At 42.9% G+C, this 22,672-nt stretch overlaps 1 protein-coding gene across 1 annotated transcript in view; it reads right to left on the bottom strand.

Annotated features, from left to right (window-relative positions):
- Positions 1-6,416: 6,416 nt before the first annotated feature.
- Positions 6,417-22,672, bottom strand: part of ulk4 (unc-51 like kinase 4) — a 150,359-nt gene continuing 134,103 nt past the window's right edge. The window contains exons 36-37 of the mRNA XM_077528300.1: positions 12,225-12,313; positions 6,417-7,515 (exon numbers count right to left, since the gene is read on the bottom strand). Coding sequence (XP_077384426.1) covers positions 7,452-7,515; positions 12,225-12,313 — 153 coding nt within the window. The 3' untranslated portion in view covers positions 6,417-7,451. The remainder of the gene's footprint in view (positions 7,516-12,224; positions 12,314-22,672) is intronic.

Genomic DNA, 22,672 nt, shown 5'->3' with positions numbered 1-22,672 from the left:
GTCACTCGTAATTTTTTCCCCACATGAATCTATCAGGAACAATGAATGCACTTAAAAGGAACAAATCACATTTACAAAATTGGATTGATGACACAAGGTTGTGTTAGATGGTGTAAAAAAAAAAACAAAAAAAACTTTTTTTGAGTCTTGTTAGGGGAATTTCATATTTATAAATGGGAAAAAGGGTCCTCGTTTCAAGAAAAATAAAAAAATTATGAGATATTCATATATTCTAATTCTACACTTCTGCGATTGGCTGGCAACCAGTCCAGGGTGTCCCCCGCCTACTGCCCAGAACCAGCTGAGATAGGCGCCAGCAGCCCCCGCAACCCTTGTGAGGAATAAGCGGTCAAGAAAATGGATGGATGGATAATTCTACACTTAATTCCCATTCAAATTATATACTGTATAATACATGGACATACCACAAACATTGACAAAGTTACAGCAATTTTTATGTTGGCAGGCTGAAATTCCTAGTTACGAGGAAAAATGGAATAAGCGGTTCAGAAAATGGATGGATGGGTTTAAAGTTTTGGCCTTTGTATCTTTCAAATGTCCATAGCAACGAGTACCTTAGGAAAAAGATATTGACTCCAAATTTTCAGGAATTGTTAAAAGATCACTGAAAAGTCAATTCCAATCGCAGGTAAGGACATCACCTGAGATTTGAAGCCTTTAAATGTTTCAGAATTTTGACCTCTCAACAGATGAAATCAGTCTCAACTTTGAAGGTCACATTCAGCTTTACAATTCATATTCTGAGGCATCATCAGTCAAAATAACTCATGGATAAATCCATCCATCCATTTTCTTAACCACTTACTCCTCAAAAGGGTTGGGGAGGTTGCTGGAGCCTATCCCAGCTGGCTTCGGGTAGTAGGCAGGGTACACCCTGAACTGGTTGCCAGCCAATTGTAGGGCCTCCTGGATAAATGTGTAATTGTTTCCCCCACCTCTTTTATTGTTAAGGTTCCGGTGCGACCGGAGAGTGGATCCCAGAATCACAGAACACAGAGTAAGCGAGAGGTTTTATTCACCAAAACACGTGAATATGAACATAAAGCGCTGGACACAGCCAGGAAAAAGTTTAACAAAAGTGCTTGCAAATTGCAAGGAGGGAAATTAACACAACACAAAAAGACCCGAAGGCTACAAACCGCAAACACAAGAAAGCAACAACTTACTATAGCTATGAAACACGCCACATAAAAGTGGGAACAAAAAGAGACGTAGCAAAACTTGCGTAGATGAAAATCGAGAATCTTGGACTATAATAATTAGCGAAGGCGAAAAAACAGTAGAAACACTAGACGATGGCTGTGAGCAGACGGAGCAACGACCCGACAGTGGCTGCAAGGAGTCCCAGTCCTTATGAAGGCCTAATAGGTGATGCACTGCAGGTGTGGTGCAGGGGACACGCCCCTCTCATTAATCAGGCACTGTGAGACAAGGAAAACACACTGAGAGCCCAGCAACATGACAGTAGCCCGCCCTCAACGGACGCCTCTTGGCGGACCACCTGGTTTTTCCGGATGTGCCGCATGGAACACACGCAGGAGGGACGGATCCAGGATCCAGGAGCGGGGAATCCACTGCCGCTCCTCAGGACCGTGGCCTTCCCAGTCGACCAGGTACTGGAACCCCCTGCCCCGAGCTCTAGAGTCCAAAATCTCCTTCACCGTGTAGATCGGGTCACCATCCAGAGTACATGGAGCGGGAGGTGGAGCCGCCGGGGGGTTCAAGGCACTGGAGGATACCGGTTTGAGCAGAGACACGTGAAAGACAGGATGTACCTTTAGGGTCGGTGGAAGTCGCAGCTTCACAGAGACTGGGTTCAAGATGGCCTCCACCTCGAACGGACACACGAACCTCGGTCCTAACTTCTTGGCCCCACCGGCCAGCCTGAGATCCCGTGACGACAGGGGCCGGTCGACGGCGACGATCCGCCACCTGGCGGTTGCGCTGAGCAGTGCAAGAGAGAGCCGCACGGGCCTCCCGCCAGACCCGATGGGCTCGCTTCAGGTGCAATTGAATTGAGGGGAGGACCACCTGCCCTTCTTGGGAAGGGAACAGCGGAGGCTGATAGCCATGGGCAACATAGAAGGGTGATTGACCAGTGGCAGAGGAAACCTGAGTGTTATAGGTGTATTCAACCCAAGGCAAATGAATTGTCCAAGTAGTGGGATTATACTGGCATACGCACCGCAACATCGCTTCGAGGTCTTGGGTGGTTCTCTCAGTTTGTCCATTGGATTGCGGGTGGTATCCAGATGACAGGCTGTAGGTGGCCCCCAGGGACTTGCAGAACCTTTTCCAAACTTGAGAAACAAACTGTGGTCCACGGTCTGACACAAAATCCTGCGGTATGCCATGCAGACGGAAAACGTGCTTCACCAGTAAACGCGAGGTCTCCAAAGCGGATGGCACGAGCGGATAATGCGACGAAATGAGCAGACTTAGAGAATCTGTCCACAATAGTCAGGACCACGGAAGATCCCCGGGAGACCAGTAACAAAATCCAGAGCAATGTGTGACCATGGTCGAGACGGCACTGGCAGGGGATGGAGCAAGCCCGACGGAGGCTGGTGAGAAGCCTTTCCACATGCGCAGGCGGCGCATGCCTTAACGAAGTCCAGAACATCCTGCCTGAGAGAGGGCCACCAGAATCTTTGGGAAATAACCTCTCGCGTACGAGTCGCTCCAGGATGACAGGCCACCCTCGACTCGTGCACCCACTGCAGGACCTCTCGTCGTAGTACGTCAGGAACAAAGAGTAGACCTGCTGGGCATTCCGCAGGCACAGGTAAGTCTCGTAGAGCCTCCACCACCTTTTCCTCAATCCTCCAGCGCAGCGCCCCCACCACGCAGTGGACCGGAAGGATAGTCTCATCCTCAGTAGCCTCTCCACGGCTAGAGTCAAACATCCTAGAGAGGGCGTCTGGCTTCTTGTTTTTAGTGCCCTGTCTGTAAGTGATAACAAAGTCAAAGCGTGTGAAAAGAAGCGCCCACCTGGCCATGTCGGGGATTCATCCGCTTGGCTGTTCGCAGATATTCCAGGTTACGGTGGTCTGTGAACACTGTGAATGGTTCCTTAGCTCCTTCCAAAAGGTGACGCCATTCCTGAAGTGCAGCGACAATGGCCAGAAGTTCACGGTTTCCCACATCGTAGTTTGCCTCTGCAGGTGTCAAACGTCTGGAGAAAAAGGCACAGGGGTGGAGCACCTGGTCGACCGGAGACCGTTGAGAGAGCACAGCCCCCACTCCTGAATCCGATGCGTCCACCTCAAGCACAAAAGGAAGAAGAGGGTCAGGGTGACGCAAAACAGGCGGGCAGGTAAATGCCCTCTTCAAATCATTAAAAGCCTCCTCTGCCGAGTCGAACCACTCAAAGCGAAGCTTAGGAGATGTTAACCTAGTAAGTGGTCTAACCTTCTGGCTATAATTGCGGATGAACCGACGGGAGAAGTTCGCGAACCCTAAGAACCTCTGCAACTGCTTCCTCGAGGTTGGCCTTGGCTACTCGAGCACAGTGCGAATCTTCCCAGCATCAGCTCGGATTTGGCCATCCTCCACCAAACCCCACAAATTGTACGGAGGATGAATGGAACTCACACTTTTCAGCTTTAACGTATAGACGGTTAGCTAGCAAGCGTTGGAGAACCAGTCTAACGTGTTGTTGGTGTTCCTTAAGATCGTGGGAGTAGATTAGGATATCATCCAAATAGACAAAACAAAATATATTAATCATATCGTGCAAGACATCGTTCACGAAACATTGAAAGACTGCTGGAGCATTAGTTAGCCCGAAAGGCATCACCAAATATTCGAAGTGACCCAGGGGAGTCTTAAAGGCAGTTTTCCACTCATCCCCCTCCCTGACGCGGATAAGGTAGTAGGCACTGCGCAAATCTAATTTTGAGAATATTTTGGCGGCTTGGAGGGAAGCGAAAGCTGAATCCAGCAACGGTAAACGGGTACTTATTCTTTACAGTCATTTCGTTTAGGCCACAATGATCTACACAGGGGCGAAGTGATTTATCCTTCTTATCAACAAAGAAAAACCCAGCTCCCATAGGGGAGGTGGATGGCCGTATATGCCCTGCCGCTAGTGCGCTTGAAATATACTCCCGGAGGGCTGCCAGCTCAGGTTGGGAAACATGGTACAGCCGGGAACTAGGAAGTGGCATGTTAGGAATTAAATCAATAGCACAATCGTAGGGGCGATAACGTCTGTGTCCTCTCTTCACTGAAGACTTCACTCAAATCATGGTATTCGGGTGGTACGTTGTCTAGACAAAGAGTTTCCTCTGAGGAAATAGCAGGCAGACAACTGCCCCCCTCAGCAGCCCGCAGGCAATGTGCGTGACAGTAAACACTCCAGTTTTCTAGTGAGGGTTTAGCCCAATTAATCTCGGGGTTATGTAACTTTAGCCAAGGCAAGCCCAACACCACTGGTGCCGATCGTGACGACATAATCAAAAAACTGAGAGACTCGACATGGTTACCTAAAAGACGTAAACACAAAGGCTCAGTGGTGTGAGTTACTACCCCCAGAAGGCGCCCGTTGAGGTCGTAAACCCTGCGTTCCTTCGGTAAGGCTGTAGGCTCGTAACCCAGGGCTGCTATTACACTTGGATCAACAAAATTATCGTCTGCCCCGGAATCGACCAGGGCCACCACCTTAATTCTTTTACAATTAAAAGCGACCTCTCCCGGGAGCTCAAGTCTCTTAGTCTTAGAAGAATGCGTGATTGAGGCAGCACGGTTGTACTCACACGGTGTTGTGGTGTGTGAAACCATGGTTGACTTGGGTCCGTCTGTAGCCTGCTGACTGCCCATCCTGACCAGTCGTGTGGAGTGACGAGCCAACAGCTGAGGACACTGTGCCACCAGATGGCCCCGCAATCCGCAGTAGTAGCATGCTCCAGATCGGGCCCGGCGTCTCCTCCTCAGCCCGAAGCCGGCCAGCTCCCAGTTGCATGGGTTCCTGCCCCGCCTCGGGGAGTGCCCACACTGGGGCTGCAGCAACAACCTGAGAGCCGACGTCACCAACATGTCCATGCCTGGCAGGGTTGGCTGATTCAGACGAACGTTCCAAGTCCTTCTCCCGCTGTCTCTCCCGGATCCTGTTATCCAAGCGAATGGATAGAGCAATGAGCTCCTCCAAGCTTCCAGTTTCGTCCCGTAAGGCCAATTCATCTTTAACGCGAGAATTGAGTCCACAACGGAAAAGAACACACATGGAGGGCTCATTAAAGCAGCTCTCAGCGGCCAGCGAGCGGAACGTAATAGCATAGTCAGCTACGGAGTGATGGCCCTGAGTACAGTCCACGAGCTGATTACCGGCCTCCCTGCCTCGAATAGGATGGTCAAACACGCGGCGTAACTCGGCAGAAAACAGAGCAAAAGATGCTTTTAGGTCCGGACGAGTGTTGCTCACGGCCATGGCCCAGGTTGCCGCTCGGCCAGTCAAAAGACTCATCACGAAAGCCACTCGCGAGTTGTCGCTATGATAGGCGAGTGGCTGTTGTTCGAAAATTAGGGAGCAGTGATGAAGAAAGGTGCCGCAATCGCCAGGCTCCCCCCCATAGCGTGACGGATGTGCGAGATTTGGCTCTAAGTGTTACCGGTGGGTTGGCGGGACCGACAGCAGCAGAGGCGTCTGTTCTGCCGCCAGCCCCCAACTGTCCAACCTGGGCACCGACTTCCTCCAGCCGGTGGGCCAGCAAGGTGACCATCTCCCTGAGCTCAGAGATGGTGGACTCCTGCTGACTCACTCGGCGATTTTGGCTGGCCAATGCGTGACGGACCTCCTTGTGTTCTGTAGGATCCATGGTCGGGTCGTTCTGTTAAGGTTCCGGTGCGACCGGAGAGTGGATCCCAGAATCACAGAACACAGAGGAGTAAGCAAGAGGTTTTATTCACCAAAACACGTGAATATGAACATAAAGCGCTGGACACAGCCAGGAAAAAGGTTAACAAAAGTGCTTGCAAATTGCAAGGAGGGAAATTAACACAACACAAAAAGACCCGAAGGCTACAAACCGCAAACACAAGAAAGCAACAACTTACTATAGCTATGAAACACGCCACATAAAAGTGGGAACAAAAAGAGACGTAGCAAAACTTACGTAGATGAAAATCGAGAATCTTGGACTATAATAATTAGCGAAGGCGAAAAAAACAGTAGAAACACTAGACGATGGCTGTGAGCAGACGGAGCAACAACCCGACAGTGGCTGCAAGGAGTCCCAGTCCTTATGAAGGCCTAATAGGTGATGCACTGCAGGTGTGGTGCAGGGGACACGCCCCTCTCATTAATCAGGCACTGCGAGACAAGGAAAACACACTGAGAGCCCAGCAACATGACATTTATTTGAATTCATAATTTACTCTTACTTAATTGTTGCATATTGTAAATTGGATTACCTGATGTTTGTATTATTTATCTATCTATAAACTGAACCCAAATTAGTTACCGGTTGTAAATACAGATTATTACACTGTCTGTCTCTCCTATTATTTTTGTTTCATTCTAAGGACTATGTTAGTTTTTCTAACACTGATGGTTTCTCAGATGAAATTACTCTAACCCTTGTGAAGAGGCCATTGCACAAAGACTGTGAATCATCCACATCTTATCGCAACACTATAGTTATACTCAGGCTTGATCACCTGCTGAGCGATGTGTTGCAAACACGTGGTCTTTTTGTTAGCAGCTAGCAAGCTAAGATAGCTTCAAAGGCTTTGACATACCACAGCAAGACGAGCTTATCTGGACACAAACGATTTAATGAACGAAAAAGTAAGTAGTGATCGATGTACAGTCAACCAAAAGCAACATACCTGTGCTTGCTTCCATGAGATAAAGATATGAAGACAGCCAAGATTCTTCACCCTCCAGACACAAAGTAATTATAAGACTCTTGACAGCATCAGTGTAGGCACTCTTCTTCACAATCAAGTAATTTACAATGTTGTGATAGCTCACTTCGGAAACTAAAGCATTCTGGGAAGAGTGACTATAAGGTATATCTCCAAGTGCCACTCAAAAATTAGTTTGCATCATGTCAGAACCATGAACAATGAAATGAAAGCAAAGCCCATCAGGAAAAACAAATTGGAGCAAAATTTGAATCTCTGTAAGTCACGATTCACGATACTGAGATATCACAATATACTCTGAATGGTCCGTGCAAACAGTTGGGCTCATTCTTTGAGAGTTGTATAATTGAACCAGTGCAAAACATTTCACACTGTTACGATACCATTACATCAAAACATTTTAATACAATCAAACCTTCTAAAAACATTTATTTTAAGACATTTTCTATTCAAGACATACTAAAATAATCACTACTACTGAAAAGTAAGCTACCTATTAACCAAACATTTACAAGAAAAAGAAAGTGGCCTCTTGACCTCTCTCCCGGTAAATGGCTCAGCTTTCATTCTTTTGTGGTGATATCTTGGAGGATTTCAACTGCTAGTGGACCCAAATCAACGTCACACCTGCAATATAGGACAGAAAAGGCTGTGAATATTGATCAAGGTGACTGATACTTCTGTGCTAAAAAACAAACAAACATTGCAAGGCCACATTTCAAATAGATGCCATCATTGCAAACTGTAATGACATCAGTTGTGTGTTGTGGTCTGACGAGTACACATTTTTAATTGTTTTTGGAACTCATGAACTTCATGTCCTCCACGCCACAGAGGAAATATGCAAATTGTTAGTGTAAGGGTTCATTGTCTTTTTCAGGGAAATCCCTGCTTATTTCAGCAAGACAATACCGAGGCCACATTCTGCAGGTTTTACAACAGCATGGCTTCATAGTAAAAGGCTGTAAGTACTAGACTGGCCTGGTCATGTTGAGGGTAGGATTTGAGTACTTGTTTTAGGAAGTGGGGGAAAAACAGTGATTTGGGAGTAAAAATTAGAATAACTTAACATAAATTTGTTTTATCCTTGACAAACTTAACAGAGTGAGTACGTGTTGGTCATCCCTAGGGGTGTGAATTGCCAAGTACCTGACGATTCGATTCGTATCACGATTCACAGGTCACGATTCGATTCGATACCGATTAATCCCGATACGAATTTATAAGTCTATTATTGCGATTTTTTTCCATTCAAATTTAGAAAATACTAATCAGTAAGCTTGTAGAGTGTAAGATTTATATGAAAATGTATTATTTATTTATCTGAAATTTCAGTCTTATAGAGGTTGTAATCTGTTTCATGTTTGAACAGCATTAAAATCAAATATTAAGGCTTAATGTTCCGTTCATATAACATTCTTCCATGCTCAAGGTGTGAATCCTAACCCGAAGTCAGACGTTTTGTTGAATATTTTTCCATTAAAAATGGAAGTTTAAAAATCAATTCACACACACACACACAAAAAAAGGCAATGATGATAAGACGTTGAATCGGTAAGACTACCGAATGAACAATTCTGAGCTTTTAAAAAAACTAAAAAAACTAAAATAAAAATAAAAATCGATTTTTTTTTATTGAATCGATTCGAGAATCGTGCGATGTAGTATCGCGATATATCGCCGAATCGATTTTTTTTTAACACCCCTAGTCATCCCTCATATAAGTGAAAGTTCTGTTCTAACCCAATGTGAATGTAATCTACTTATTTCCCACCCTTGCTCACCCTTCTCTTTTTTCAGGGGTCTGTGAGGGCAACTTAACAGCTTGGCCGGAAGAGTCCAAAAAACCCCTCCTTAAGTTAATTCAAACTTACATAATTAACCTAATCAACACACATCCCAGAGGCTTCAGAAAACCTTGAAAATTCATGCATTCAGACACAAGAGCGTCTGAAAGTTTGAGGACAACTGAGCTTGGTATTATTATCGAATCCCTCATAAAATTAAGTCATGTACTTTTCCTCCACAAACATTTTTAACAGTGTTGCACATTAAAAGATTAAACAAAACAATACATAATAACACCAATATATTTAAATGTGTTCAAAGCATGTAGGAAAGGTTAAACTATCTAAAAAAAAAATCACATAATTTCATGCGTGGGTCTCAGACATATCTCCCACACAAGGGGTTCATTGAATTTAATTTTCAGGTCACAAAATGAGTTGGTTTCATTTTTGTTTCAACACAAGCATGGACTGATCAGGTTTTGAGCCTCAAGGATTTTCTTCAGGATGGAGAACAATGCTGTCCCCCTTCAGGCCAGGCTTGAGATTTTGAGGGTAAAAGGCATTCTTCAGGTTGCCATGGTAAAGTCTGAATGACATCATTTGCTTGCTTCTTCCAGTGCCACTCATCCCTGAATAAAAAGCTCTCTTTGCCACTATTCCCTCCCCTTACGGCTCTCATTTGCCGCCTTTTTTTTTTTTTTTTTTTAAACATGTCCCCCACTCCTTATGGCTGAAGCAGTCGGAGTGTGCCAGGGTTGGCCCCTTCAAACGCTACAGCTGAACTCGGCTTTCATCTGCCAAGGAGGCGACAAGGGGCGACGAACGGAGAAACTGACAGCCAGAAAAGGAAGGGGGGGGCTGGGTGTATAAACCACAATTCCAATGAAAATGTAAATGAAAACAGAATGCAATGATTTGCAAATCCTTTTCAGTCTACATTCAATATCAAGCGTCTCCAAAGCAACGTGGAATAAATAAAGCCAGTTGTAGAAGGTGAGGTGGCTCGGGCATCGGGTTCAGATGCCTCCTGGACGCATCCCTGGAGAGGTGGTCCGGGCATGTCCCACCAGCAGGAGGACCCAAGGTCGACCTAGAACCCGCCGGAGAGACGATGTCTCTCGGGTGGCCTGGGAACACCTTGGGGTCCGCCCGTACGCGCTGGACGAGGTGCCTGGGAAGAGTTGAAGTCTGGGCTTCCATGCTAAAGCTGTTGCCCCCGCGACCCGACCTCAGATAAGAGGCAGATAATGGATGGATGCATGGATGGATGGATGGCACTGGAGTGCATTCAACTGAATGTAGGTTGAAAATGATTTGCAAATCGTAACTATGGTAGTTGGTTTTATTTTCATTTTACTAAACATCTCAACTTCATCGGAACTGGGGTTTGTAAATGTGCTGTGGGAGATTTAGAAAATAATTTTAAAAAGTTACAAAGAAGAGACAGTAAGGGGAGGAGGGTGAGGTGCCTATAGCACAACAATACCATCCATCCATCCATCCATCCATCCATCCATCCATCCATCCATCCATCCATCCATCCATTTTCTTATCCGCTTATTCCTCACAAGGGTCGTGGGGGTGAGTGCTGGAGCCTATCCCAGGCCTATCATAATTGCTCAACATAAATTGGCTTTTTTTTCAGGGAAGAGTGGAAATTAACCATTTCACAGAATAGCTGGTTAGTTTTTCACAAGTCTTGTGTTCCTTTAAGCGTGAATTCTAACCATAGTCTCAGAATTCTGACTTTATTCTCAGAAGTTTGACTTTAAAGTGGGAATGTTGACTTTATTCTCAGAATTCTGATTTTAAAGTGAAAATTCTGAGAATAAAGTCAGAATCCTGCCAACCTTTTTTTTTCCTCTTCACTGGCCCAAATGCTCCTCCGTACATAAGTCCATCCATCCATCCATTTTCTTGACCGCCTATTCCTCACAAGGGTCGCGGGGGGAGCTGGCGCCCATCTCAGCTGGCTCTGGGCAGTAGGCGGGGGACACCCTGGACTGGTTGCCAGCCAATCGCAGGGCCCACAGAGACGAACAACCATCCACACTCACACGCACACGTAGAGACAATTTGAAGCGCCCAATTAACCTGCCATGCATGTCTTTGGAATGTGGGAGGAGACCGGAGTACCCGGAGAAGACCCACGCGGGCACGGGAGAACATGCAAACTCCACCCAGGAAGGCCGGAGCCTGGACTCGAACCCGAATCCTCAGAACTGGGAGGCGGACGCAAGTTATCAAACAAATATTCCAAATTTTGCAGCGTTTTTGTCCCTGTCTGATAAACACTTGAGTTAAGTTTTTATCCAAAAAACAAGAAGTTTTTTCAGCTTATTAGAAAAAAAGGGTTAAATGCTTTGCAATGGACAGCGGCATGTATGTCTGTATCCTATCCAACTTCACAATCACCAAATTACACATACAATCCATCCATTCATTTTCTATTCATTCTTCTTCTCATTAGGATCGAGGATGAGCCTAGTTGAACTTTGGCAAGAGGCGAGGTCGTTGTCTGGTTAATCGCAAGTCAATTGCTGGACACATACAAACAACCACATTCACATGTGAACAATTTAGACTCTTCAATTAACCTAAGAAGCATTTTGAAAAGAATGTTTAACAAAGAAAAATGCTCACTTCCACTCAAACCTCTGATTGGACAATTCTCAGAATAACACATGCAATGTTAAATGACTCTTTTGGACTCTTTGTTACCTTCGTCAACTGTGTTGCCTTTCATCAGGACTACACAAAAGATGGCAGGGCCCATCATTGACCATGGAGGAAATGGAGCTGGAGCTTATTAAATCTCACAGGGAATTGTTTAACATGAGCAACAACTGCTTTTTTTACATGGAGCTTCAGATTGTGAACTTCTGGGGCATGTCCAATTAGTCTTTGTGTGTGTTTGTACACTCAAAGCTTTGCACATTATAGTGGCAGCTTCAAACTCCCCACTGCCAGCTGTCTAGTTGCAATTTTGCTTTACTAATGTTGATTCCAAGTCACTTGCTGTTGTTTTCCTCTTCACAAGTAGTATCATAAAAACACAACAGAACACGATGATTCCAGTGCAGCAGCAGCAAAAAAAAATTCATTCACATCCACACGTTTTCAGGATTTAAGAAGATAAAATAAAATCCTTCACTAAAAGAATAAATTGTAACCGATCTGATGAGATTTGACAGACATGCAAGCAGCTCACAGAATTGGTTAAACATTACTTTATTGCTCCTGGCCTAAATTATTTGTGGCTTTTCAGTAATTATGACTTCAACTAATGTTTTGAATTTTGTGATCTAGTCAATCAAGGGTGTGTTCTGACTGACATACACAAATCCATTTTGAACTGTTGCAGCAAAACCCTTAAGTCAAAGATCCCCTGTATTTATTTTTTTTTTTTGGCCTGGGTTTAAAATAATCCGTGTATTTTTATAGAATGACATCATTAATGTGTGAAGGCTCACCAGAATTTATTTTGTTGAGTACAATGCTGCCCCATCCTAAAGAAGTCAAAAGGTAAAAACCATGATCACCAACCTGTTGGATGAGCTAATATACTGCAGCTGATTCACCAGCTCCTCCCCTTCACAACACTGTAACCAATCAGATGCTTCTGTATTCTGCACCTGAAGAAAGATTGAAAAATAACCATTGGATTAGTTTCCTGGTGAGAGACAATTCTTTCAATCGAAGGTTCAATAGTCAGACGGAATACTCGACTTTTTTTTTTTTTTTTTGCTCCATGTAGTCTTATAAGACTACAGAGTACCAAGAGTACCAGTTTGCACCCTCATTATGGAAAAAAAATGGAGGCGTGCATAAGATGCTGCATTTAAGTTAAAGGCAATCAATCTGTTCGATTCTGACACTGACAAAGAGGAAGAGGAGGTTTTTGGTTTTGAGTGCGACAACAAAGATGAGAGAGTGGCTGATGAGGCAATTCTGGGCCCGTTCGGTTCCGACACTGAGGAAGAGGACTTCAATGGTTTTACGTAGTACGCAGGAGGAGGACGATGGCACGAGAATTACCGATAAAGACGGACCTTTCTGCTATAGTAGGCTGGTTATTTTTGATACAGTAATGTATTTTTGTACAGCCGTTATTAATGCACATTTACTGCCGTGTTATTGGCAGGCACTTTTACAAACGGATTTCATTTAGCCATTTGATGTTATTGCCTCAACAAGCGCTGTAAATTTTGTTCTGTTGTTATACTGTACTACTACTGTGACTGCAGGACGTGCTCTGTATTATTTGTCCACCTTATGAATGCTGTTCAGAATGTTAATAAATGTGATAATTTGTGTTCTCAGTCATTTCTGTCCCAACAATCCCCTCTGTGGTAGCAGGAACCTTTATATACCTGTGCGGTAACAATAAAACACAAGCGGCTTAGTCGGGTGCGCCTTATACATGGACCAATCTGGTGTATTCCCCAAATTTAGCTAATGTGGCTTATAGTCCGGAAATTACGGTATTTCAAATGGACAATACAACATTATGATGAAGTCAATGTGTCACAAGCTGATTGCAGTAATTGCAAGTAAGTATTATGCCACCAAATACTAAAGCTCAGCTGAAAAGTGCTTGGGTTCAAACAATTGGCGCTCTGTTCTGAGTTGTTTAACACATTCAGATATAAATACCATGAAATAACAGTTGGAATTCTCAACATTTGTCTCATATTCATCTTATTCATCTTACGACGACCTTGCTGTTGCGTAATTGATGCCCATTGAAAAGAACCTGCAGTAAGATCCACAAACATGAGGAAAATGGTAAAAACACAACAAACAAAAATAGAAAAAGAAAAAAAAAATCAGATATGGAAACCCATGGGTGCCAAATTGCAAGTATGGAGGATTCCACTGTACTGTATTAATGGTGCACATGGGACTTTTGCGGAGGTTATATCTTGGACGGTAGTGAGAACGTTATGAAGCAAGGTTTGGTACATTATTGCCGCTTTTCCATCGTGCCCACATGGCACCCGGGTACCACACCACACCACACCTCACGCAACCACACCAGACCGCAACCGCCAGTTTTCCATTACAACTGGCGCACGGCGAGAAGTGGGCGGCAACATTTGAACCGTCCACGCCAAGCTTGCACTCCCGGATTGCGTGCGGATCTGAGATAACATTTCCCGAGTGGCAAGTCACGCCAACATTGAACCATTGAACCGGCTCGCGAAGACAGCTATTTCTGCCGCTGGAGCTCTCATTCAAGTGAATTGGAACACACGGCAGCCTCGCGATGATTTTTTTAAAACCACAAACATTACAAATCTATCCACATGTACCTTTTAAATTATAAATATAGTTATTAGGGGTGTGCTCAAAAAATCGATACGGCAATATATCGTTGTGGGCCTCATTACAATTCACGTATCGATACGCAGGCATCAGAATCGATATTGCTCGTTAAATTTAAATAGGCAGTTAACGTTTGCCTTTGCAGCTTGCATTGTACCTAAAAAATAAAAACCAGCAGTGTCTTTGAAGTTAATTGCCTTCAATTAATGCAAAAAATAGCTCACCATTGATTGGACACTGTGTTTTGCTAAGAAAAAATAAAGCACAGGAAGAATATCAACAGGTCTGCAGTGCGTAGATTTAGACCAGGCATGCCGCTTGGTGGTAAACCAGAAAAGCGCGACTAACAAAAACATTTTTTGTCATCCAGCATAATAAACATATCCTTTAGGTATACATAGGACTGTTATTATAAAATGTAAGTAAATTAATGTAAAATATCGTGATACGTATTGCCTTGAAGATCAACTGTATCGCGATACGTATCGTATCGTGACCACTGTATCGTGATACGTATCGTATCGTGAGGTTGGCGGCAATACCCAGCCCTAATAGTTATATAGTTATAAAAATAGTTAGATTTATTGTATATAATGTATTTTTATGACTTTGGCGAAGACCGGCGGGCCCTTCTGCCTTTCTCGCTTAAAACAAGGGAAATGGGCGTGTGCCACAGCGTTGCTTGCTGCGGCAGCGACGTTGCTGTCGGCTAATCAGACGACAGGTGACGTCACGGCCCCACTAGTCCCCCGACGACCGACACTGCAGAACTGCTGCCGAAAGGGTTCTAAACAGTGGTTACAACGGAATGTCTCGGCCCCGAAAAAGTCACTAACATCCGGGGACAAAAATTGCCGCTTCGGTGTGGAACCGGTACGGTGGAAAAGCGCCATATATGACATTTGCATATTAGTTTTTATTTGTTTCACAAAGATAATTTACATGATTTTAAAACTGTACAACTGAGCAGTTCAGTTAATGGAATTACACATGCACACATGTTGGTGACTTGCATACATACACATAAAAAGCTTCATAGCTTCAATATTTTCACACATAATGAAAACAACATTATGATGTATTTTCATAGCATATGAGCAAGCAATAATGAAAACACAGTACAGTATTTTATATCAAGTAATGCACATCTCTGGCCGAAACCTCCTAAGTCACAATTTAGAAAATTGCATATTTTTTCACAAAGCTTATACTCAGTCCATGTGTGGGTGTTGTTATTATTATTATTATTATTATTACTATTAATTAATTAATTAATTAATTAATTAATTAATTAATTAATTAATTAATTAATTAATTAATTAATTAATTTTACAAATAATCCAAAAATCTAAAGTGTTTAAAATGGCTTTCTGTCTTTGATGATGCAATGTTAATGGGGAAACAAACTGGTTGTTTTTGGGGTCTGCTGAAAAAAGACAATTTTGGAGGCACATGGTTTTGCCCCGAGGTCAGCAATATACAGGTAAGAAGTGTCATATAGTCTCTGTGTAGACGTATCATATAATGTCACCTAAATGACAAGACAGCAGTAACGGAACATTCAATTTAACTCATTTACTCCCAACAACGTATAAACACGTTTTTTTTGTTTTTTTAATGTTCTAAGTGTCCCAAAGACGTATTTATACGTTTTTATTTATTTATTTTATGCTAGAGCATACAGAAGGCTTTGATGCAGCCTCTCTCAACTGCAAAGAACGGTTGCAGAAATGGTAGTTATTACACAAACGGCCAGCAGGTGGCGGCAGAGCAAAGGAGATCAACCAGGGCCATGTAGAAAAAAAGCTCAATTACTTACAATTTTAAATAGATTTGTGAAAACTGATTAAACTTAGCTCTCTTCTAATGCTAATCGCTGCAAAACGGAAACAGATAGCAACATACTTTTTTTTCCTGATGAAAGAAGAGACTTTAATCTTTTTTTTTCCTAGGTTCTATGCTTTTATAGCATTAGAACACAATATTCTGTGGGCCTTGCAAAATCAGTCAAAATCCAGTAAAACAGCCGGGAGCGAACGGGACTGCTTCTGTGAAAATGGTTGGGAGTGAATGAGTTAAGATGGAGGGAATGAAAAATTAACTAAACTATTTTTTGAGTCCAATTAAATGCTTGTTTCTACATCAACCTTTTCCTTTAATTAGTATTCTCTTCACGCCTTTCCAAGTTGTGACTAAAAAAAAAAGGCTGAGATGGAAATTGCAGTAATTCAGACATGATTCACCCCCCCAACTAACTACCGCCACACTCCCCCACCCTTTTTTTGCAACCATTAGCGGGATCTTTGATTTAGATTAACAGAGGCCTGAAATCAATGAAAGATAATTAAAAAGCCTTTGTTGAAGGGCAAGCATTTCTGTGAGTGTGCAGGTGTGTGTTGGACAGAGGATGTCAATGTATGTGAGTCACTGGGACTAATTCAGTGCGCATGCATATGTTGTGGATAATGAATGTCTATTGTCCACCAACTGATTGATAATCAGATTAGAGAAAACACAGCCTTTGGTCCAAACGGAATGCGTCAATTTTTCCTTTTTTGTCCAAAACTTGTAATTGATAATTAAAACTGCTCTGTAGAACTTTTGCCTCTGATTCATTTTGGAGAGGTCTGTGTCATTGTTATGGCCACTTTGCAAGTCTGGCACAACATTATGACCACCTGCATAATTTAATGAGATCCAAGACACATACACGCAAACAAACAAGGACACTCACATTCCATTCACACCATAGACAACTTAGAGCAGTGGTGTTCAAACTATGACCCGTGGGCCATTTGTGGCCCATCATCTAGTTCTTTCAGCCCGTAGCATGAACTAAAAACATTTAACACTCAACTCAACTCAACTCAACTTTATTTATAAAGCGCTTTAAGAACAGGGATTGCTGTACACAAAGTGCTGTACATAAACATAAATATCGGTTGTTCAGTAAAAATAAGGTAACAAAACAAGAACAAAGCAAACATTTTGAAGTGCGTATACAATTTTTTTCCAAGTAAATACATTTTACATCAGTAAATTAAGCAGGCGAGTGAATAAATACATAAATAAATGCCTAAATAAGTAGACTAAACATCAAATTTATACACACCACAAAACACCAGGAACAAGTCTCATGGTGCGCCAAATGCCAAAGAAAACAGATGTGTTTTAAGACGTGATAAAGAGGGGGATTGCCGAATATTTAGCGGAAGGTTGTTCCAAAGGGAGGGACCGGCAACAGCAAAGGCTCCATTTCCTCTTAGCCTCCGCTTAGCCCTCGGTAACTCCAATTGTGTCTGGCCTGCTGACCTGAGGCACCGGGCAGGTGAATAAGGGTGCAAGAGCTCGGCGAGATAAAGTGGGGTAAGACCATTGAGAGAAACAAATAGAAGAATCTTAAAGTGGACTCTAAATTTCACGTGCAGCCAGTGAAGAAAGGCCAGAATAGGGGTTATGTGCTCCCTCTTACGGGCACCAGTAAGGAGACGAGCAGCAGCATTTTGGACAAGCTGAAGACCCTGCAGGGAGGACTGGCTGATTCCAAAATAAAGTGCATTACAGTAATCCAGCCGAGATGTAACAAAGGCATGGATTACCATTTCCAAGTGCTGCTGAGATAGGAGATTTTTTACCTTAGCCAGCTGCCTAAGATGATAAAAGCTGGATTTGACAACAGAGGCAAAACAGCCTGCAACCTTAACTCTCCCGGCCTTGATATACTGCGATGTCCAACACATGCATGCTTCATTTTCTCTTCTCTTGCCTCCAGACTGGATGACAAGAGGGTTCACTCTGTGCACTGGTCTCATCACATGGGTGCATTTATCTAAAGTTGAATGAGCGGAGTGAATCCTCCTGTCTGCTTCAGTTTGCTATGTCTCCAAATGACTTAGACGCACAAACAAACTGGAGCATTCACAAGCAACTTTTATTTAACCACTGCCTCGACACGGCAAGCACATTCACCACACTGTTTAACTTTTAAACGTCCAGGTAAGAAACAAAAGCAATCCCTAGTGCTACATTGACTACGTTTATGCAGTGTATATTTGGGTTAAGGTCAGGATTCCGGTTTCTGAAACGTTCGAGACAACCTGCTTACATTTGTGGAGGACAGAGTTACTCGTGTATGTGTGGCCATTGTACTCGAAATACTCCGTTTTGTCAGCATGACACACAGACGCCATTATGCAAATAGACGTCATTTCCACAATATATGTATCTGGCAAAAGGGTCTCATTTGTCCAAAGGAAAAAAAATAAAAAAAATAAATAAATTCTAAGTCGAAATATTCATATATTCAAATTCTAAACTTAATTCCTTTTGAAATGATATATAATACATGGGTGTACCTTAAAAATTGACAAAGTTAAATCAATTTTAATGTTGGGAGGTTGAAATTTTTTGAGAAAAAGGAGTTTAAAGTTTTGGTCCTTGAAACATTTAAATGTCCATAACAACCAGTACCTTAGGAAAAGTAAATCAAACCCAAATTTTCAGGAACTGTTACAATATAATTAGAAAGTCAATTCCAATCGCAGGTAAGACTATCATCCGAGATTTTAACCCTTTAAAAGTTTAGGAAATTTGACATCTCAACAGATTAAATCAGCCTCAACTTTGAATATCACATTGAGCTAACAGTTCATCTTCTGAGGCATCATCCAAAGTTTCGTTATTTTATTGTTGCTCCTTGTGATATTTCTTGTTTAAATGAAGTTATATATATATATATATATATATATATATATATATATATATATATATATATATATATATATATATATATATATATATATATATATATAGTAGCGATAATTGGGTCGTCTTTTGGACGAATTAATAATCTGGATGTTACAGAGGTAAATTGTATTTACCTCGATAACCTCTAGGGGCACCACGTTGGCTTTGCTTGGGTTAACAGGAGCAAACAACGACCAAAATCCTTCTTTCATCAGTCATTTATAATCTAAAGTCGCCACACTCGATATTCAGTGGTTCGTTGTACTAACAAAAGAATAATAATCCACTCGGAAACACAGATGACTTAGGCGGAATAGAGTTAATAAAACATGCATTTATTCACGATTGCTACACTACAGAATCAAAACACTGCCTATCTAACTATTCTACCGTCAGAAGAAAAGAAATAAAATAAAGCTAATGAAAATAAGGAAGGAATGCGAATGAATAAGGAAACAGGGAAAAGAGAAATTTGACCTGCCAGATCTGTGATATGTTTCAAACGTAAGTTGCACACAGTGGTACCGATTTGGGGAACGTGGACTTACGAGAATAGGTGTTGCGTCGAAGCGAACAGAAACGGGCGGTCTTTTGAAAGGGGGAAAAATAGTCAATGTTCATTGAAAAAGGCAAGAAAATCAAAAAAAGGGGCTATTCCACAGGTGAGCAAGGAAGCCGCTCGGGGGCTGACGTATTTGCGCGGCTCGTCCCTTGATTGGTCGGCGACTCTGCGAGGTTGATTCTCCGGCAAGGTTAGTTCTGCCGGACAGCTGTCCGACTCCAGGTGTTGGAGCTCGGTCCGCTATGCGCTTGCGTACGGGGAAGGCCAGCCGTTGGAGGTGAGCGAGCACCGCGGCGGGGCGCCACCGAATAGCAGGTGAGGTGCTGGGCGGCTTAGGTGCAACAACCTTGAGTCCGGCGGTACGTAGCAAGTGTACCCCGGGGCCGCTGAGCTCACCGCTGGCGGGCAATCACCGATGGTAAAAAAAAAAGCAAGGAAAAAAAGGAGTAAAAGAGTCTTTGGGGTCAGCGTTGTAGTTTGCACCTGCTTTGGCGTGGCGTGGAGCGAGGGTCTGCTCTCGGCAACGGTTGCTGCCAGAAAAAAAGGCCACGTGGTTGGCAAGTTTCTTGGAACAAAGAGCTGGAGCAGGCTGGGAAACTTGCAGGTAAAGAGTGATCAGGAAGAGGCATCGGAAGAGAGAGAGAGAGAGAGATCCTCTCGTCTTTTTAAAGTCTGTGGGCGGGGCTTCAGTAGGGGGTGGCACACCCTTTCTGTTTGCTCGCGCAGACTTAAAAAAAAAATTATTAAAGGGATTAATAATTTGGCATTAAATTTGGTCAGTCTGGCAAATCAGTTTCCCCACACAACCCGTTTAACACATCGTAATTAATGCATCATAAACCAACTTGTGAGGTAATTTCTACTTGAGCCTAATCTGACTGAACTGAAAGATATTGATTACCTTTCATTCCTTATGGAGTACAAATGAAATAGGACGTTCATACACACAAAGATATAACATGAATCATACGTAGTTCAGTTATCTGTCAAGAATTATCATGGTATAAATGTATAAAAATGCGGTTGCTTGTATGAATTGTCACTAAGGATAGTTCCAAGTTTCACCACTTGACGGTGCTGTTGCTCCATCTAGACGTTCCAGGAGTGCCCCCCTGGAAGGGTGAGGCCAGAGAGTCCCCCCTGGTTGATAAGAAACTTCATAAACATTCCTTTGATCAGTCGTTTGTATATTCCAATTCATTGAAGGCGTTTCTCGGGCTCCGGGAAGTCGGGGCCCGAATAGACTCCTTCGGCAGACGCATAAATCCCTTTGTCTCCTGGTCAGCGGCTTCAAAAGAGCTTTGTTGGTGGTTGGGTGACCACCTGCAGAGCTAACCAAGCTTAGATCCTGTCTGGGCAGTGGAATATTTATGCAACTGCAGAGAATTTGCTTTAGAAGAAGCAAACTTTAAAAAAAAATTAGAGGGTGGCCTGGGCCATAGGCCATAGTTGTTACAATATATATATATATATATATATATATATATATATATATATATATATATATATATATATATATATATATATATATATATATATACTATAGCATTACTATCGCGGCAACACATCATCAGTAGGGTAAAACTAACCTGTCTCACGACGGTCTAAACCCAGCTCACGTTCCCTATTAGTGGGTGAACAATCCAACGCTTGGTGAATTCTGCTTCACATTGATAGGAAGAGCCGACATCGAAGGATCAAAAAGCGACGTCGCTATGAACGCTTATATATATATATATATATATATATATATATATATATATATATATATATATATATATTTATATATATATTATATATATATACATACATACATACATAGATACATACATATATATATATATATATGCTTGCATTCAGCTGAGTGCTGATACTTCCGCCTGAAGTTGTTTGCCTTTTCGGCGGAAGTATCAGCTAGCTGGCTGCAGTGCGCCGGTTAGCGCTCTACAGGGCGCCGCGCAGTGATACGAACAAACAGAAAAGTAGTGGCTGGCGGTAATGGCGTCTGACTTTATTCAGGAAAGAGTATTGTGATGGAAATGTATCACGCTTTTGAAAACAAATAGTTTTTAGAAGAAAAACGCTTTATTTCCGAGACCCCAGCCAGCTTGCTGGACTATTTTCCTCTCGTCCAACGCCGGACCAGAACTGGTGTCACAGAACGCTGTCAGGGGTCAGTCAGTGCTGATCGCACACACGGGAGGTGAGGATGAAATTGAGATTCATGTTCAACGATCAACGATCCCTTTAATAATGTGCAAAATAAGTTACCAAAATCACCAGTAACCTCAACCTCTATCTTCTCATATTATTTTTGCCTCATTCCCTCACATTTACATGCAAAACCTCAATTTTAACTACTTTAGAACATGAATTGAGAACATAAAAGGCACATTAAAATGGATGACTTTTTTAAATAAAACTTTGTCTACAAACTTTATTTGCATCAGCGTCTTCATCAGCCTCTTCAACTCTCCTTTCTGATCTGTTGCATTGTCCTATTTTTTATTGCATGAAACAAACAAGTTGTTCATTACCTCGCGTTTGTTTTCTTTTGTTGTTGTTCTTGTTGCAGAACACGTGCATTTGAACCAATCAGCGCTAACTATCCATGCTGATCACGTGTCTGTCTGTCAGCCAATTGAATGGACAACTGGTCCAGGGTTGTTTGCTGCGCACGCATGAGCAAATCAATGTGACTCTTCAGATACACTGAGATGGAGCTGGTGAACAGAACGCCGTGGAATAAATAATTAAATAATAAATATCAGACTCCGGTCTCCTCCCACATTCCAAAGGCATGCATGGCAGGTTAATTGGGCACTCCGAATTGTCCCTAGGTGTGCTTGTGAGTGTGAGTGGTTGTTCGTCTCTGCGTGCCTTGCAATTGGCTGGCAACCAGTTCAGGGTGTACCCCGCCTACTGCCCGAAGCTAGCTGGGATAGGCTCCAGCACCCTCGTGACCCTTGTGAAGAGTAAGCGGTTAAGAAAATGGATGTATGGATGGATAAATATTGGTAGAAATGTATTACGCTACACAGGCACACTGGTACAATTGAAAAGCATTTTATTAGTAGTAGATTGTTTTCTTCTTGGAGATGCGCGTGTGACAGCCTGGCAGGTTATTTGACATGGGGTTTTGACAGTTGCCATCATTTTTCCGGGACCAAAGCACCGTACCAGATCGTTCCGGTCCCGAATCGTTTACCAATACATGGTACCGGACCGTTCCGGCCCACTTTCACCCCTGACTAAAATTCAATTCAATTCAACTTTATTCCGGACTCTTGGTCTAATATAAACAAACATATAACAGAGACACACACAATCAAAACAATCAAAACAGGGGACGGTTATA

The sequence above is a fragment of the Festucalex cinctus genome, chromosome 7 (assembly GCF_051991245.1).
Source record: "Festucalex cinctus isolate MCC-2025b chromosome 7, RoL_Fcin_1.0, whole genome shotgun sequence".
Taxonomy (NCBI): domain Eukaryota; kingdom Metazoa; phylum Chordata; class Actinopteri; order Syngnathiformes; family Syngnathidae; genus Festucalex; species Festucalex cinctus.
The sequence above is the reverse complement of the archived record's forward strand: the minus strand, read 5'-3'. Positions and strand labels throughout refer to the sequence as shown.